This window comes from Gopherus flavomarginatus, chromosome 10 (genome assembly GCF_025201925.1).
Source record: "Gopherus flavomarginatus isolate rGopFla2 chromosome 10, rGopFla2.mat.asm, whole genome shotgun sequence".
NCBI lineage: Eukaryota > Metazoa > Chordata > Testudines > Testudinidae > Gopherus > Gopherus flavomarginatus.
Window position 1 is genome coordinate 9,704,650 of NC_066626.1, and position 17,780 is coordinate 9,722,429.

At 49.9% G+C, this 17,780-nt stretch overlaps 1 protein-coding gene across 1 annotated transcript in view; it reads right to left on the reverse strand.

Moving 5' to 3' along the window:
* LOC127030286 (lanosterol synthase-like) overlaps positions 1-15,816 on the reverse strand; it is a 223,411-nt gene extending 207,595 nt beyond the window's left edge. The window contains exons 1-2 of the mRNA XM_050916502.1: positions 15,763-15,816; positions 14,953-15,125 (exon numbers count right to left, since the gene is read on the reverse strand). Coding sequence (XP_050772459.1) covers positions 14,953-14,987 — 35 coding nt within the window. The 5' untranslated portion in view covers positions 14,988-15,125; positions 15,763-15,816. The remainder of the gene's footprint in view (positions 1-14,952; positions 15,126-15,762) is intronic.
* Between the last annotated feature and the right edge of the window lie 1,964 nt (positions 15,817-17,780).

A 17,780-nucleotide genomic window follows, 5' to 3' on the forward strand; every position in this document is an offset into this window, starting at 1 on the left:
ACACACACAGAGCATTATCATTAGGGTTTGAACCTCCAGCACTGCAGCACACTGGTACTAGGTAAGCTACAGAACAAGCTGGCAGTGGGAGAAGGCTGTTTTCCCAAAGGGGTGGTTGGATTGCTGGGTCTGGAGATGGTTGGGGGGAAACCAACTTTGGCCAAGCCAGGCTCTCTCTCTCGTTCTGCTCTTGTGTGCCAGATCAAGGAGTTCTCCACTATCAGAAATCTTCGTCCTGCAGCTGTCTGTGTCACTGACAGAGAACAATCAGGAGCGGCGCGAGGGTTTTTGGTGCCCTAGGCGCAGGGCCAGCTCGCCAGTCCCACGGCTCCGGTGGACCTCCCGCAGGCGTTCCTGCAGACAGTCCGCTGGTTCCGCAGCTCCGGTGGACCTGCCGCAGGCGTGCCTGCGGATGCTGCACCAGAGCCGCAGGACCAGTGGACCGTCCGCAGGCACGCCTGCAGGAGGTCCATCGGAGCAGTCTACCGCCCTCCCAAATCCTAGCACCCTAGGCCACTACCTAGGTCGCCTAAATGGAAGCGCCGGCCCTGAGAACAATGAATCATTTTCAAAACAATTGCAATTGCTTAACAATTTCACAATCCCTGCACCTGTAAAGTGCTTCATCCATGATCCAAATGTCCAGCTTGCCCTTGCGCGTGGTGCAGTGTGACCCCATTGGCAAGACAGAGGGACACAGAAAAATGAGGGACTTGGTAACAATTTCAATTTCAAGGAGGGTGGCGGTCATTCCCCTGGACATTTATCTGAGCCCCTCCCGCCCAGCTTTGAGAAACATCTGAGAACACTTCTTTGGCAACGTTAATGAACCTGACTAATATCAGCCCCTTCATTTCCCTTCCCATGCCGTTTGCACTCTGGGTTTGGCTTGAAGGATGGGTGCTGAAAATTTTATTAGTTCCTTACTGCAGTCTCTGTTGTATTGTATTTGTTGCAGATCATTGTACAGCACCTTGCATGGTTGGGGGGCTTCATAAATAAAACTGTTAATCATATTATGAAGACACAAATGTGCTAGAGACAATTAGTTATTCTGCACCAGTTTTTACTTTGTTCTACTGACCATTCAGTGACGACACCAAGGGTTAAGTCTCTGCCGAGGTATGTTGGGTTAGTCTGGTAACTGCCTGTCTGATAGTGCAGTCAGAGCATCGGGCAAATAGCTAAAGAATTAGGCTGAGGTCCTGGCCCACTGAAGACAATGGCAAAACACCCATTGACTATAATGGTCAGGATTTCACGCTGTATGTTTGATTTTTTTCAGTCATGCCTCGGTGCTGTGTTCTGTGCATGCAGGTGAAGAGGACAATGTTCTGCCATTGAGAAGCAGCATCAGTTCTCCTACCTGCCGGCCATGAGCCCCAGCAAGGCCTAGGAGGTGTTGTGGATCTGGAAGGCAGGGGCGGCTCCAGGCACCAGCACGCCAAGCGTGTGCCTGGGGCGGCAAGCCGTGGGGGGCGTTCTGCCGGTCACCATGAGGGCAGCAGGCCGGTTGCCTTTGGTGGCATGCCTGTAGAGGGTCCACTGGTCCCGCGGCTTCGGTGGATCTCCCGCAGGCAAGCCGCCGAAGGCAGCCTGCCTGCCGTGCTTGAGGCAGCAAAATATCTGAGCTGCCCCTGCTGGAAGGTAGAGCTCTGCATGTATCTGCACTGCTCGCAGGACTCCAAGTCCTCTCCCCAGCCACCATCCTTCATCTGCTTGGAGACCAGGAACTGGCATGCTTGGGCCACCTCCCTGCATGACGAGGCAGAGAAATGGCAAGATATTGGACATGACAGAACAACACTGACTTGTGTTGAAGAGCTTTACTTGACTTCCTCTAGAGCAGCGAGAAGATCAATAAGAAAGAACACAAGTAAAGTCCACACAAGAGAGCCCAGTGCGTTTGCCCTCTGCAAACAGCTGCAGTCACCATGACAGCAAAATGTCACATGGAAAAGAAAGACACGGCAGCTGCAGGTTACAGGCGCCCTATAAGCATTCTCCTTTCTCCAAGACAAGTGTCCTCATTTGGACAAGCTAACCAGCTCCTGGGAAATTTGTAAAGCTCAGGTCTATTATTGCACAATCCTCCACCAATATATCAGCCCTACTACAAGAGTGTCTTGATTTAGAGCAGGAGATAAAATGCCTTGAAACACACCTTACTGTTTGAGAAATCCAACATCTACCTCCTTGCTAATGAACTTGCTAGTATTGCTCAATACAGCACAGAGAGGATCACATCTTCTTTATAAGAAAATGCTCGTTAGTCTCCCTAATCTTTTCTGCGGTTGTCTCAAACTCAGCCTCCTTCCCTACTGCCCTGACTGAACAGCAATGCTAATCACCATGACCACTGCAGTCATTCTGTACGAAACTCCAGGAAAGCCCCTAGGCTCACTGGCTTTGGTAGAGGATACTTTAAAGGGTGTTCTGAAGATGTGCTGGATCCCATGGCTCGACTGCATCAGGCAACACTGGGCAATACAAACTCCCAAGATCCTGGAGCCTGGGGTTTGGTCCATGAATGCTCAGTGCCCTCAGGAGGGTGTACGTGAGCGAAGGTGGCTTTGAATCTGGTCCTGGGCGGAGCCCTTCAGTCTGCTCTGACTAGCTCCAATTGCCAATAACGGTTGATTCCATTTAATAGCAGTCTGGATAGTCACAACTTCTGGTTAATAGCAACATTTTGCCATGAACCAATCCTGTTCTGCTGACTTGAATGTTCATGGCAGTTGGCTATTGCTGCTTATTAGCTACATGAGCTTATAAATGGCATGCTGCTTGTTAGCTACATTTTTGGATGAAAAGCTCCACTGGCAGCAGGGCTGGCGCTTCTATTTAGGCAACCTAAGCAATCGCATAGGGCGCCAGGATTACTAGGGGGCAGCATTTTGCCGGGGGGGCAGCAGGCGGCTCCGGTTGACCTGCCGCAGCTCTACCGGAGCCATGGGACCAGCGGACCCTCCGCAGGAACCGCGGAAGCATCACGCGGGGCGGCAAAATGGCTGTGCGCCTAGGGCACCAAAAACACTGGCGTCGGTCCTGACTGGCAGGCAGGTTTGTGAGGCAGCAGCCAGGAAAGGAAGTGCTGAGACCTGCTGTCATAAACAGAGTGTTAAGGGTTAATGTCTCTTATACCTGTAAAGGGTTACAAGCAGGAAACTGGACACCTGACCAGAAGACCAATCAGAAGACAAGATACTTTTAAATTCGGGTGGAGGGAAGTTTGGGTGTGAGTTCTTTGTTCTTTGTTCTTCTCTCGGAGGGTCTGAGAGAGACCAGACATTACTACAGGCTCTCTAAGTTTCTTTTCAAATAGAAGGTAAAAACCAGGCAGTTTAGGCTTTTTTAATTGTTTTACTCTATTTGCAATTGTGGATCTGGCTGGTTAACTTTTATATGTGTAGCTGCTGGGAATATTTTGATTTGTATTGGTACTGGGGGGAAAGGCTCTCTCTGGTATCTGTAAGCTATAGGACCCTGTATATTTACATCTTGAAGTTACAGAGATAATTCTTTACTTTTTCTTTCTTTTATTAAAAGATTTGTTTTTAGAGAACCTGATTGATTTTTTTATTGTTTCTCTTGTTTTATCCCAGGGGATTGGGATAATTCACCAGGACTGGGGCGGGAGACGGGAGGAGGGAGAGATAGAATCTCTCTCGGTTTTCCTTGAATCTGTTTGCCTCTTTGTGGAAGGGAAGGGAGATGCTTCTCTGTATGGTGATTTAAGAGGTTAGATCAGTATCTCAGGATAGCCCAGGGAGGGAATTTCTGAGAGGGGGAAGGTGGGGGAATGGTTTATTTCTCCTTGTTTTAAGAACCCAAGGGGTCTGGGTTCTTGGGGTCCCCAGGGAAGGTTGGGGAGGTCAGAGTGCCCCAAACACTATATTTTTGGGTGGTGGCAGCCTATCGGATCTAAGCTGGTAATTAAGTTTAGGGCAATTCATGCTAGTATCTCATTTTCTGAACTCTAAGGTTCATATCTGAGAAAGAATGCTATGACACCTGCCATCCCTGGCTGCTGCCTCACAAACCTGCCTTCTGCTTATTAGCAACTGTTGGATCACAGCAACTTCTTGCTGCCAGCCAAGGGGTTGCTAACAAGCAGACGCACTGTAGATTTGGGGTTGTTCTGGCAGGCAGAGCTCCCTGCGGCACACTGACCCTGTGGCAAACCCCTCAGTCGGGAATCAGTGGCAATTGCAGCTCCCCGCCTCAGGTCACTTTTTAAAGAGCCTAAATTTGGACAGAGGAGCTGAACTGAGGCAGCCATTTTGTAAATACCTCGCCATGAATTGTAAACTGACAGTGTCACCTTAACACCTTGAAGGTGTGAAAAGGGCTTCTCCCAGCCCCAGGTACAGCCCCTAGCCAGCATTCATTTCATACCAGAGCCAGTGAGCTCCCTAGTTAATAAACACGGTAACCAATAATACTCTTAAATGACTGGAAAATATTTAAAGTAGGAAACCTGGAGTTGCAAGACTGGGTCAGACCAAGGGCCCCTCACACCCAGCAACCTAGAACAGACAGACTGTGTCAAACCCAGGGCCCCTCACACCCAGCGACCTGGAGCAGACAGACCGGGTGAGACTAGGACCCTTGAAACCTTGTGACCTGCCACTGGAATCAGTCAGTAACCTTAGGTCCTGACAGTTATTCTTTTCTTAACCAGTTAAGAGTTAGTCCTTTGCTTCACATAATTGAATAATTCAATAATAGTTAAAAGAATAGCTCATAGCCCCATGAACACAGGAACTAGGACATGCAGTATGGGAGATGAAAGGCAACAAATATATGTTCTTTGATCACACACCAAAACACACATAGAAACTTCTCCCGTAAGCTGCGATCAAGCATTACAATTCATCTGATGAGGCAGTATGATGAGGACTAAGGGGCCTGTGAAACTCAGGTACAGTTTGTCATGTGCTCAAGTTCCAGATCTCACACCCACACCATATTTATTGACTACAAAGGAGGTGTTGGTTCACAAGCCAAGGGAATTTCTTAAGAGGAATTCTCCATTTTTCCGCTCTCTGCCACGTCGACTAGCCCCACACCTTGTTTCTCATAGACTCATAGACTCCAGGACTGGAAGGGACCTCGAGAGGTCATCGAGTCCAGTCCCCTGCCCTCATGGCAGGACCAAATATTGTCTAGACCATCCCTAATAGCCATTTATCTAACCTACTCTTAAATATCTCCAGAGATGGAGATTCCACAACTTCCCTAGGCAATCTATTCCAGTGTTTAACTACCCTGACAGTTAGGAACTTTTTCCTAATGTCCAACCTAAATCTCCCTTGCTGCAGTTTAAGCCCATTGCTTCTTGTTCTATCATTGGAGGCTAAGGTGAACAAGTTTTTTCCCTCCTCCTGATGACACCCTTTTAGATACCTGAAAACTGCTATCATGTCCCCTCTCAGTCTTCTCTTTTCCAAACTAAACAAACCCAATTCTTTCAGCCTTCCTTCATAGATCATGTTCTCAAGACCTTTAATCATTCTTGTTGCTCTTCTCTGGACCCTCTCCAATTTTTCCACATCTTTCTTGAAATGCGGTGCAGAGAACTGGACACAATACTCCAGCTGAGGCCTGCCAGTGCAGAGTAAAGCGGAAGAATGACTTCTCGTGTCTTGTTTACAACACACCTGTTAATGCATCCCAGAATCATGTTTGCTTTTTTTGCAACAGTATCACACTGTTGACTCATATTAAGCTTGTGGTCTACTATGACCCCTAGATCTCTTTCTGCCATACTCCTTCCTAGACAGTCTCTTCCCATTCTGTATGTGTGAAACTGATTGTTCCTTCCTAAGTGGAGCACTTTGCATTTATCTTTATTGAACTTCATCCTGTTTACCTCAGACCATTTCTCCAATTTGTCCAGATCATTTTGAATTTTGACCCTGTCCTCCAAAGCAGTTGCAATCCCTCCCAGTTTGGTATCGTCCGCAAACTTAATAAGCGTGCTTTCTATGCCAACATCTAAATCGTTGATGAAGATATTGAACAGAACCAGTCCCAAAACAGACCCCTGTGGAACCCCACTTGTTATACCTTTCCAGCAGGATTGGGAGCCATTAACAACTACTCTCTGAGTACGGTTATCCAGCCAGTTGTGCACCCACCTTATAGTAGCCCCATCTAAATTGTACTTTCCTAGTTTATCTATAAGAATATCATGCGAGACCGTATCAAATACCTTACTAAAGTCTAGGTATATCACATCCACCGCTTCTCGCTTATCCACAAGGCTCGTTATCCTATCAAAGAACACTATCAGATTAGTTTGACACGATTTGTTCTTTACAAATCCATGCTGGCTATTCCCTATCACCTTACCACCTTCCAAGTGTTTGCAGATGATTTCTTTAATTACCTGCTCCATTATCTTCCCTGGCACAGAAATTAAACTAACTGGTCTGTAGTTTCCTGGGTTGTTTTTATTTCCCTTTTTATAGATGGGCACTATATTTGCCCCCTTCCAGTCTTCTGGAATCTCCCCCGTCTCCCATGATTTCCCAAAGATAATAGCTAGAGGCTCAGAAACCTCTTCTATTAACTCCTTGAGTATTCTAGGATGCATTTCATCAGGCCCTGGTGACTTGCAGGCATCTAACTTTTCTAAGTGATTTTTTACTTGCTCTTTATTTATTTTATCTTCTAAACCTACCCTCTTCCCGTAAGCATTCACTATACTAGACATTCCTTCAGACTTCTCAGTGAAGACCGAAACAAAGAAGTCATTAAGCATCTCTGCCATTTCCAAGTCTCCCGTTACTGTTTCCCCCTCCTTACTGAGCAGTGGGCCTACCCTGTCCTTGGTCTTCCTCTTGCTTCTAATGTACTGATAAAAAGTCTTCTTGTTTCCCTTTATTCCCATAGCTAGTTTGAGTTCATTTTGTGCCTTTGCCTTTCTAATCTTGCCTCTGCATTCCTGTGTTATTTGCCTATATTCATCCTTTGTAATCTGACCTAGTTTCCATTTTTTACACGATGCCTTTTTATTTTGTAGGTCACGCTAGATCTCGTGGTTAAGCCAAGGTGGTCTTTTGCCACATTTTCTATCTTTCCTACCCATCGGAATAGCTTGCTTTTGGGCCCTTAATAGCGTCTCTTTGAAAAACTGCCAACTTTCCTCAGTTGTTTTTCCCCTCAGTCTTGATTCCCATGGGACCTTACCTATCAGCTCTCTGAGCTTACCAAAATCTGCCTTCCTGAAATCCATTGTCTCTATTTTGCTGTACTCCCTTCTACCCTTCCTTAGAATTGCAAACTCTATGATTTCATGATCACTTTCACCCAAGCTTCCTTCTACTTTTAAATTCTCAACAAGTTCCTCCCTATTTGTTAAAATCAAGTCTAGAACAGCTTCCCCCCTAGTAGCTTTTTCAACTTTCTGAAATAAAAAGTTGTCTGCAATGCAGTCCAGGAACTTATTGGATAGTCTGTGCCCTGCGGTGTTATTTTCCCAACATATATCTGGATAGTTGAAGTCCCCCATCACCACCAAATCTTGGGCTTTGGATGATTTTGTTAGTTGTTTGAAAAAAGCCTCATCCACCTCTTCCACCTGATTAGGTGGCCTGTAGTAGACTCCCAGCACGACATCACCCGTGTTTTTTACCCCTTTTAGCCTAACCCAGAGACTCTCAACACTTCCGTCTCCTATGTCCATCTCTACCTCAGTCCAAGTGTGTACATTTTTAATATATAAGGCAACACCTCCTCCCTTTTTCCCCTGTCTATCCTTCCTGAACAAACTATACCCATCCACACCAACATTCCAGTCGTGTGTATTATCCCACCACGTTTCAGTAATGCCAACAATGTCATAGTTGTATTTATTTATTAGCACTTCCAGTTCTTCCTGCTTATTGCCCATACTTCTTGCATTTGTATATAGGCTCACACAAAGCAGGTAAGTCCCTCTATGACTAGGCCTTCTAAGTGACCCGCCAAACTCATTCACTTGGGTCCAGATCCTCAGAGCTATTTAGGTGCCTAACTCCCACTGATTTCAAAGGGAGTTAGGTGCCTAAATACCTTTGTGGACCTTAGCAACTTAAACATTGATACGGGATGGTGCTGTGTGTTAAAACTGTACAAGAAGGCACCTTCCCATGCTCATGGCACCACTGCTGTCTGACCTCCAGGTCACAGATGCTGGTGCGGGCAGTGGAGCTGCCTCTTACATTGCTTCCAATTCAGACTGTGCGCTCAGATAGTGGCAGGACCTTGTGCTCCCAGCTGTTCTGGGGTGAGTTCAGAGCAATGGCTCAGCTCTGCTATCTGTGCCTTGGAGTGCAGTGGTTCTGCGGCTTGCCTTCAATGCATTGTTCCAGGCCCCTTCCCGAGGCAGGTTGTGGGGGTGTCCAGCCGCGTTGGTTCCACTGATCAGGTTGCCAGATGAGAGAGGGAGTAGCCTGAGTGTTTCCCCCTCCCACCAGTCAACTCCTGGGAATAAGGCAGCGACTCCTATCAGTGTCATGTTCTCTAGCGTGTCCTGTAGATGACAGTGCTGTATTACAAATCTTCCGCAGAGAGCAGGGCATCTTTACAGGTCCCAAGCACATTGATTTTACTTGGGAAGAATTCCTTTGACTTCCCCCATAGGTCGAAGCTTATGGGAATAATTTAAGTTGTGAATGTGAGTGAGGTGTGTTCTCACCTGCTCCAGGTGGTCACGTTACATTCTCTAGATGTACTGTACCTCTCAGTAATACCTGGGATCCTGGCCCCATGGACAGAAGTGGCTCTGCCTCCCAGCTGCCAGGCAGGCGGAAGGGCTGTCAGTGACAGATTGGCGAGCCCTGCAGGATGGAGGAGATCTGGAGTCTGTTCTAGTGAACTACACAGGGTCTGACAGCAAGAGACTCCGCTCAGCCCTGACCTTGGATTCTAACGGTGGCATTTATCAAGTCAGTTCACCTCAATGCTCTCATTTGTAACTTGAAGCTAGCAGCGCTTAGCTCACAGGGGCTCTGTGCCATGGAATAAGCTGCTGCTGTATAAATGTCACTTCACCGCAACGCACACAAAGCAGCCACCTCCTCTCAGGACAATTTACAGAACTGTCCCTTGGAAAAATTTTCTAAATAGAGGTGACTAGGTGTGGCTCCTCCCACACTCCTCTCCTGCAGCCCGAGGTGGATCGTGGCATGAAGATTCCCGCGAGCATCCCAGGCTTCCTTTATATAAAACAAGTCCACTCCATTTCGGGTGGTCCCAAAGAATCATGTTGATTCTCGTAAAACACTGAACCTTAGTTCATTATCATATAACTTAATTTATGAAGGTTTGGTCAGGTGTGCTGGGATCTACAAAGCCCATACTGGGCACCCAGGGGTGAAGGAGCTGCTTTGGGTCCAGCCAGCCCTGCCACACCTGCGAGAGATGCACAGCCGGGAGGAGGAGCTAAAAGGGAGCAGACCCGCTCACTGGGGAGCAGGCCAGGGCTGAGAGCAGACCCACAACTCGCAGCGCCTGAGGAACGGGCCAAGGGCAGGCAGGCTCTCTCCCTACAGCAACTGCGCACAGGTCCCTTCCTGAAGGAAGGGACGACCTGCTTCAGATGCATCCCTGGCAGGATGTATTCCCCTCCTTCTCATTCAAACTCAGTTTGTTTGTGTTAATTCCCTGGTTTGGTTTAGGGACTCTCCCAGCAGGGGAGAGACTTGGCACTGACCTTTACTGCTGCCCAAGAGAGAGAATGGCCATACCTCGCCACGAGGAGGCACCCAATGGTGAGCTGACCCCCTTCGCACCCCCTTGCTACCGACTGTGAGCAATAGCGGGGTGGGATGTGGCCCAGGGAGGGCAGCCTTAAGGTGCTCCTGGGTGTCAGACCTTGGATAGCCCTCACAGGGCCCTGGCCTGGAGCCTGCTGGAGTGGGAGGGCCCTGGCTCCCTTACCAAACCACCCCTCCGCGCTTCCAAGGGACAACCTCCCCATCCACTAGGCAACACTCCCCAAAAGTGAAGGCCATCACATCAGGACATTGCAGGAAATTGCCATCTGTCACAGGCACTGAGAGGGGCGATAGGCCTCACTTCATAGAACCATAGAATATCAGGTTTGGAAGGGACCTCAGGAGCTCATCTAGTCCAACCCCCGCTCAAAGCAGGACCAATTCCCAACTAAATCATCCCAGCCAGGGCTTTCTCAAGCCTGACCTTAAAAACCTCTAAGGAAGGAGATTCCACCACCTCCCTACGTAACCCATTCAGTGCTTCACCACCCTCCTTGTGAAATAGTGTTTCCTAATATCCAACCTAAATCTCCCCCACTGCAACCTGAGACCATTACTCCTTGTTCTGTCATCTGCTACCACTGAGAACAGTCTAGATCCATCCTCTTTGGAACCCCCTTTCAGGTAGTTGAAAGCAGCTATCAAATCCCCCCTCATTCTTCTCTTCTGCAGATTAAACAATCCCAGTTCCCTCAGCCTCTCCTCATAACTCATGTGTTCCAACCTCCTAATCATTTTTGTTGTCCTCCGCTGGACTCTTTCCAATTTTTCCACATCCTTCTTGTAGTGTGGGGCCCAAAACTGTACACAGTACTCCAAATGAGGCCTCACCAATGTCGGAGAGAGGGGAATGATCACATCCCTCAATCTGCTGGCAATGCCCCTACTTATACAGCCCCAAATGCTGTTAGCCTTCTCGGCAACAACAGCACACTGTTGACTCATATCCAGCTTCTTGTCCACTGTAACCCCTAGGTCCTTTTCTGCAGAACTGCTTCCTAGCCATTCGGTCTCTAGTCTGTAACAGTGAATGGGATTCTTCCGTCCTAAGTGCAGGACTCTGCACTTGTCCTTGTTGAACCTCATCAGGTTTCTTTTGGCCCAGACCTCTAATTTGTTTAGGTCCCTCTCTATCCTATCCCTAACCTCCAGTGTATCTACCACTCTTCCAAGCTTAGTGTCATCTGCAAACTTGCTGAGAGTGCACTCGACGCCATCCTGCAGATCATTAATGAAGATATTGAACAAAACCAGCCCCAGGACTGACCCTTGGGACACTCCACTTGAAACCAGCTGCCAACTAGACATGGAGCCGTTGATCACTACCCGTTGAGCCCGACGATCTAGCCAGCTTTCTAACCACTTTATAGTCCATTCATCCAGCCCATACTTCTTTAACTTGCTGACAAGAATACTGTGGGAGACCGTATCAAAAGCTTTGCTAAAGTCAAGGAATAACACATCCACTGCTTTCCCCTCATCCACAGAGCCAGTTATCTCCTCATAGAAGGCAATTAGGTTAATCAGGCATGACTTGCCGTTGGTGAATCCATGCTGACTGTTCCTGATCACTTTCCTCTCCTCTAAGTGTGTCAGAATTGATTCCTTGAGGACCTGCTCCATGATTTTTCCAAGGACTGAGGTGGGGTTGACTGGCCTGTAGTTCCACGGATCGTCCTTCTTCCCTTTTTTAAAGATGGGCACTACATTAGCCTTTTTCCAGTCATCTAGGACCTCCCCCGTTCACCATGAATTTTCAAAGATAATGGCCAATGGCTCTGCAATCACATCCATCAACTCCTTTAGCACCCTCGGATGCAGCGCATCCGGCCCCATGGACTTGTGCTCGTCCAGTTTTTCTAAATAGTCCCAAACCACTTCTTTCTCCACAGAGGGCTGGTCACCTCCTCCCCATACTGTGCTGCCCAGTGCAGCAGTCTGGGAGCTGACCTTGTTTGTGAAGACAGAGGCAAAAATATCATTGAGTACATTAGCTTTTGCCACATCCTCTGTCACTAGGTTGCCTCTCTCATTCAGTAAGGGGCCCACACTTTCCTTGACTTTCTTCTTGTTGCTAACATACCTGAAGAAACTCTTCTTGTTACTCTTAACATCCCTTGCTAGCTGCAACTCCAAGTGTGATTTGGCCTTCCTGATTTCAGTCCTGCATGCCTGAGCAATATTTTTATCCTCCTCCCTGGTCATTTGTCCAATCTTCCACTTCTTGTAAGCTTCTTTTTTCCGTTTAAGATCAGCAAGGATTTCACTGTTAAGCCAAGCTGGTCGCCTGCCATATTTACTACTCTTCCGACACATCGAGATCGCTTGTTCCTGCAACCTCAATAAGGAACTTCACTCGGACACAGACTGCTACAGATCAGGGACAGAGGCTGCGTTCCTGCCCCTCCCACCCTCTGTCAGCTCAGCCGCCCTTAGCAGCACAGAGTTCAACTCTCTTGTTATCCTCTGGTAAGACCAAGCAAAAGTTCAGAACAAAGCCACAGGATTTTTCAGAGCCTGTGAAGGGGGAAGTGCGGTGACTAGAGCGGATGCGGGGAGTCAGGACCCCTGGGTTCTATCCATGTCTCAGGGGTGGGTATCTGTCATCTGTGGTCAGAGCAGGACTCTGGACAGTAACGCCCTTGGGAGCTGGTGGCTCCTGACGTCTTGCTCTAAGTTTGGAGGGGACGGCAGCCAGTCCCAGCCCTGCCCTGTTCCTGGAATGCCGGGCAGAGATGGAACACGCGGGGCGCTACCACCACAACCAATCAGGAGGCAGAGCTCGGAGACAGGGGTCGGTTTACATTCAGTTGTCGGCTGTTGGTGAAGTGGAGCAGAGCGAGATGTGTCACAGCCTGGGCGCTCCCCACCCAATGTCCCATTGCCATGCAAAGGGAAGGTTGGAAACTGTGGTTGTTTCCGGGTACTGAAGGACCTCAGCCCAGGCGAGACCATCAACCCGGAGGCTGAGGACAATTCCAGGTCAGGCTACCAAGAGACGCCGAACTGTCCATTGGACTCCGGGGCAGGGAGCCTCAGCATCACCCTGCCTGCTCAGGGGGAGCCCTTGTAAGAAACCCCACGTTTACTTGTGAGTTTTAAGTTGGCCAACGTGTACATCACCCTTCCCAGAGCAGGATCCCAACAGCTGCTCTGCCTGGGCTGAGGCTAGAAGGGAGCCAGAGGCGTGGGGGAGTTAGGCCCCTTGTGAATGTTGGGGGTGGAGGGTTTAAGGTATTGTCAATGGTTTAATATTCTAGTTACTCCTCTTCTTTCCTTAGCCCCAGGCCTTTCTTCCCTCTGCCTAATAAAGCCCCCCCTCTGGCATCATTACTGGGACATTGGGATAGTTATTTTCTCCTCTGTGCATTGGTCTACACCCCTAGTGTATTATATGGTACTAAACACTTCCCCAGGGCACAGCAGCCCTTGCGACCCAGGCACTAGGAGGGCTCCCCTCGGGTGGAGTCAGCAGGTGCCAAGAGAAGGACCCAGGTTTCATCGCCCTGAGGGAAGAGGGGAGAAGCTCCACTGAGCAACAGGGAGAAGGCTTGAGCCAGGCCTCAGGGCAAGGGTTGCAGGGCTATTGGCTTCTCTTTCTGGCTCTGCCACTGTCCTGCTGTGGGACCCTGGGCAGGTCACTTCCCGTCTCTGTACCTCAGTTCTCCATCTGTCCAGTGACGGTATAGACACGTCTCAAACTCCTGGTAGTAATGAGTCCTGATCAAATCATGAGTGTTAAATCCTCTGAGCTAACAAGGCAATGGGAGGGTTATCTGAGCAGGAATCCCTGCTGATCTTCTGGGCACCTTCCAAGCCAATAACAACCCGTCTTTGGGAATGTACTGAAGAGCAGCTTTCCTTGGGTAAACCTCACAAGAGTGATCCCATAGTGCAGATGGGCTCAGAGTGGGAAACAACTTGCCCAGTGTCTGACACCAGCCAGTCACAGGCTCCACTCACCACCTAGGGCGCCGTCTCCTGGCCTCTCTGGGGAATGGCTCTTTCCAGCTCTGACACTCCCTTCTGCAGCTGGTTCACATGCTCTGCCACCCTCTCTCTTTGTGACTCAGCGTCTGGCGTAGCAAGAGCAGCCTTCACCTCCACTGCCGGCTCCGTGCCACTTGCCCAGCAGCCGATAGGGGAACTGAAGCCTGCCCTCCTCTCCAGGTTCCAGCTCAGAGACCCTACAACCAACAGCTACTGTTTATACAGTGCCAAACCTTGTACTAGTTCCCTGGGCGGCTCCTACTTCACTTCCACCAGGCTCTTTCTCCACTCTCCTCTTGTACACCCTTTCCTCAGGATCAGGTTCCCCGAGCTTCTACAGTGACGGCAGGGTCCACACTACAGCCTCTTCTGTTCTCAGCTTCCTACTTGCCTACCAGCTCAGCCTGTTCCTGTCCAGATTACCCAAGAATCATGCTGTTGCCAATCTAATATCTAAAGGTTAATTTATAAGAGAAAAGAAAGAGGAGAGAGTTAAAATGGTCAAAGGAATCAAATACGCACAATCTTTACAAAATTCTTGGATCAAGTTTGTAGCAGTGATGGAATAAACTGCTGGCTTATAATGTCTCTGGTAACATCCAAAAGATTGGAAGGTCCCCAGTCCATTGACTGCAGTGCTCCTGTTAGTATAAGTCATAGAATCATAGAATATCAGGGCTGGAAGGGACCTCAGGAGGTCATCTAGTCCAACCCCCTGCTCAAAGCAGGACCAATTCCCAACTAAATCATCTCAGCTAGGGCTTTGTCAAGCCTGACCTTAAATACCTCTAAGGAAGGAGATTCCACCACCTCCCTAGGGAACCCATTCCAGTGCTTCACCACTCTCCGAGTGAAAAAGTTTTTCCTAATATCCAACCTAAACCTCCCCCACTGCAACTTGAGACCATTACTCCTTTGTTCTCTCATCCGCTACCACTGAGAACAGTCTAGATCCATCCTCTTTGGAACCCCCTTTCAGGTAGTGGAAAGCAGCTATCAAATCCCCCTTCATTCTTCCATAGTCCAGAGATCCGAGCAGGAAAGAAGCAAAACAGAGACGCTTCCAGAGTTTTTTACAGTTTCTCCCATGTGGAGGGAAACTCATTGTCCCAAGCAAAGCCCCCAGCACAGTTTGTGGAAAAGTACAGGCACAAGATAGAGTCCAGTGTCACATGAACTGGTCACATGCCCTTACATGGTTTGATGAGTCAGGGCAGGGGCCACAGCCATTACTCATGTTCTGGTTAAAATGTCCATAGGAAAGTCCATCATCAGGGGGGAAACCTTCATCTATGGCCCACTGTATTTGTTAAAGGGCCATCAACTTGAATAGTCTATTTGCAATGTGCTGGCTAGACTGGATGTAATCTACCTTGTGGGTGTCACCCCAGGAGCAAACACATTTGAAAGACAGGTACATAGTCAATATTCACAACTTCAGATACAACAATGATATATGAATACAAATAGGATAATTATATTCAGCAGCTCATAACTTTTCTATTGACACCTTACATGACATACTTTGTACAAGATTTGTCACAAGTATATAACGTGGTAGCAACAATGATATACATGGTCATATTTCATTCGCGTAACATCACAAAGCCTACAACACACAGCCATAGAACCCAGGAGTCCTGACTTCCACCCCCTTGCTCCAGTCACTGCAGCAGATCTCACTCCCACTCCAGGCCAGGGCCATTGGCAACAGGGGCCAGGTTGCAATTCCCAGCTCTGGGAGGCAGTGTGCTGTAGTGGTTAGTGCAATGGCCTGGCAAGAAGGACCCCTGGGTTCCATCCCTGGCTCTGTCACTGACTCATGACCCTGAGCCAGTGGCTTCCCCAGCCCAGGTACCGCTCCCCATGAGAGGGGCTGGGTCTCCAATCCCTACAGCCCAGGGGTTGGAAGACTTCAGGAACATGTGTAAAGTACTGGGGGATCATAAGCTGGGAGGTGTCATCCCCCCCTCCACACACTCACACAAAGTCAGTGTTCTGGTACCTGCTGCTGGCCTGAGAGTTCCCATCCCTTGGCAGTAGGACCTGCTCGTCTTTTCACAGACGTTGTTGCCTGCCCAGTGTCTGCACCCGCCCTGCCGGCCAGGCAGTGTAACGTCCCAGGGCAGGACCCCTCCAGCCTGGACTAGGAGATAAAGGAGAAGGGAGGGGGCAGGCAGTGACCAGGAATATCTGCCTCCAGAGATGCCATGCAACGTTTCCTTATCAGCGTCTCCTTTCTGTCCAGGGATGGCAGAAATGGGGGATAATCTTCCCCAGTGAGAGACTGATTTCTAAGCACAACCCCCCTGGAGCCCCTTGCTCAGAGCCTGGGCAGCATATTCCCTGTAGGGTGTTCTCCAGAGTCAGCTCCAGTGGGTTTAGGAATGTCCCAGCCATGAGCTCCCAGCCCTTCCCTTGTAGAAGACTGTTCGCCAGCCTGGCAGTAGAATCACAGAATCTCAGAATATCAGGGTTGGAAGGGACCGGGGGCCAGACCCTGGGAGGTGCTGAGCACCCGCTACCCCCATTGAAATCAGTGGGGATCCAGGCACTCCACTCCCCAGGACTGGGCCCTTCTGAATCTGAGTTGGGGAAGTGTCCCAGGGGAAGCCTGGACACCTGAGTTCTCTTCCCTTTCAGCCTAGGGAGGGAGTGTGACATGGGTCTGCAGGAGGGAGCTGTTTGCCCAAACTACTGCAGGTCTCAGTCCCTGACCCCACTGCTGTGAATGGGGGAGACTCCCCTGGTGTCCCAGTGCCAGGATGGCACAAAGGAGCTTTGGGAGCAGTCTGTCCTATCAGATCCTGCTGGTGTGTGCAGATCCCACTCCAGGTGCCCCTTGGGGGGGCATGAGGTGAAAGGGAGTCGCCCAAGCTGGGGGGGGCGGACAGGCTCATTGGCAAGAGGCTGCGTTGCCCCAGACTCACAGCTACCCCCGCTCAGTTCCAGGATGGACGTGCTAAGGAGGATGTGGAGGAGGACGGCTCTGCGTGTGGCCCCGGAGCCAGCAGGAGGCAGCTGCCAGCAGCCCCAGGCAGAAAAGGCCCCCTCTGTCCCTGCTGGGAGGGAAACAGCCACCAGCCAGCCCAGGACATGGACACGGTTGGCCTTCCTGACCAGGAAGAGACCAGTTCCCACAGCAGGCACTGAGCAGGGAGAGGCGGCATCTGCTCCGAGATGGAGGTGCCCCAAGTTCTGCCCGGGCAGGCAGGACCCAGCCCATGAAAGGAGCCAGGCAATGCAGCTCTGGGTTTGCTTTTGCTTCAAGGCCAGCCCCCAGGAGTCCAGCCCTATGGCCCAGCAGGAGGCATCTCCCAGCCTGCTTCCTGGTGACCTCCCTGCCTCTCCAGGGCAGGAGATGGGGGGACCCTGTCGCAGCACCAGCAGCTCAGCCTGCTCCCGAGGGGAGAGCGGACATTTCCTGGGGGGTCCCTGGAGCACAGAGGCTGAGTGCTCCTCCACTACAGGTGAGGAGACTCCCTGGGCACAGGGAGCAGTAAGGGGCCATTTACACCCAGTGCCATGTTGCTCTGTCAGTCACTGGGGGATCCCAGCAGGGGCACCAGAACCAGGGGGAGAGGAGGTCTATGGCCACCACACTTTTAAAATGGGAGGTCTGTGCCCACCCACTTTTTAACATGGGATAGTGTGAGGGATAGGGGGCTGCATTGCCCCCACTCCCCAACTGCAAGCCTCAGGCAGGTGCAGAGCACTGCAGGCAGGGCCTGCTCTTCGCGGTAGAGGAGCTGATCATCAGCCAGAACAGCAGAGAGTCCTGTGGCACCTTATAGACTAACAGACCTATTGGAGCGTGAGCTTTTGTGGTGAATACGTGCATCCGACGAAGTGGGTATTCACCCACGAAAGCTCGTGCTCCAAAACGTCTGTTAGTCTGTAAGGTGCCACAGGACTCTCTGCTGCTTTTATAGATCCAAACTAACACAGCTACCCCTCTGATACTTGATAGCCAGAACCAGGCAGTAGTAAGAGCCACCCAGGGAGCCCAGGCTGTGGTGGGGA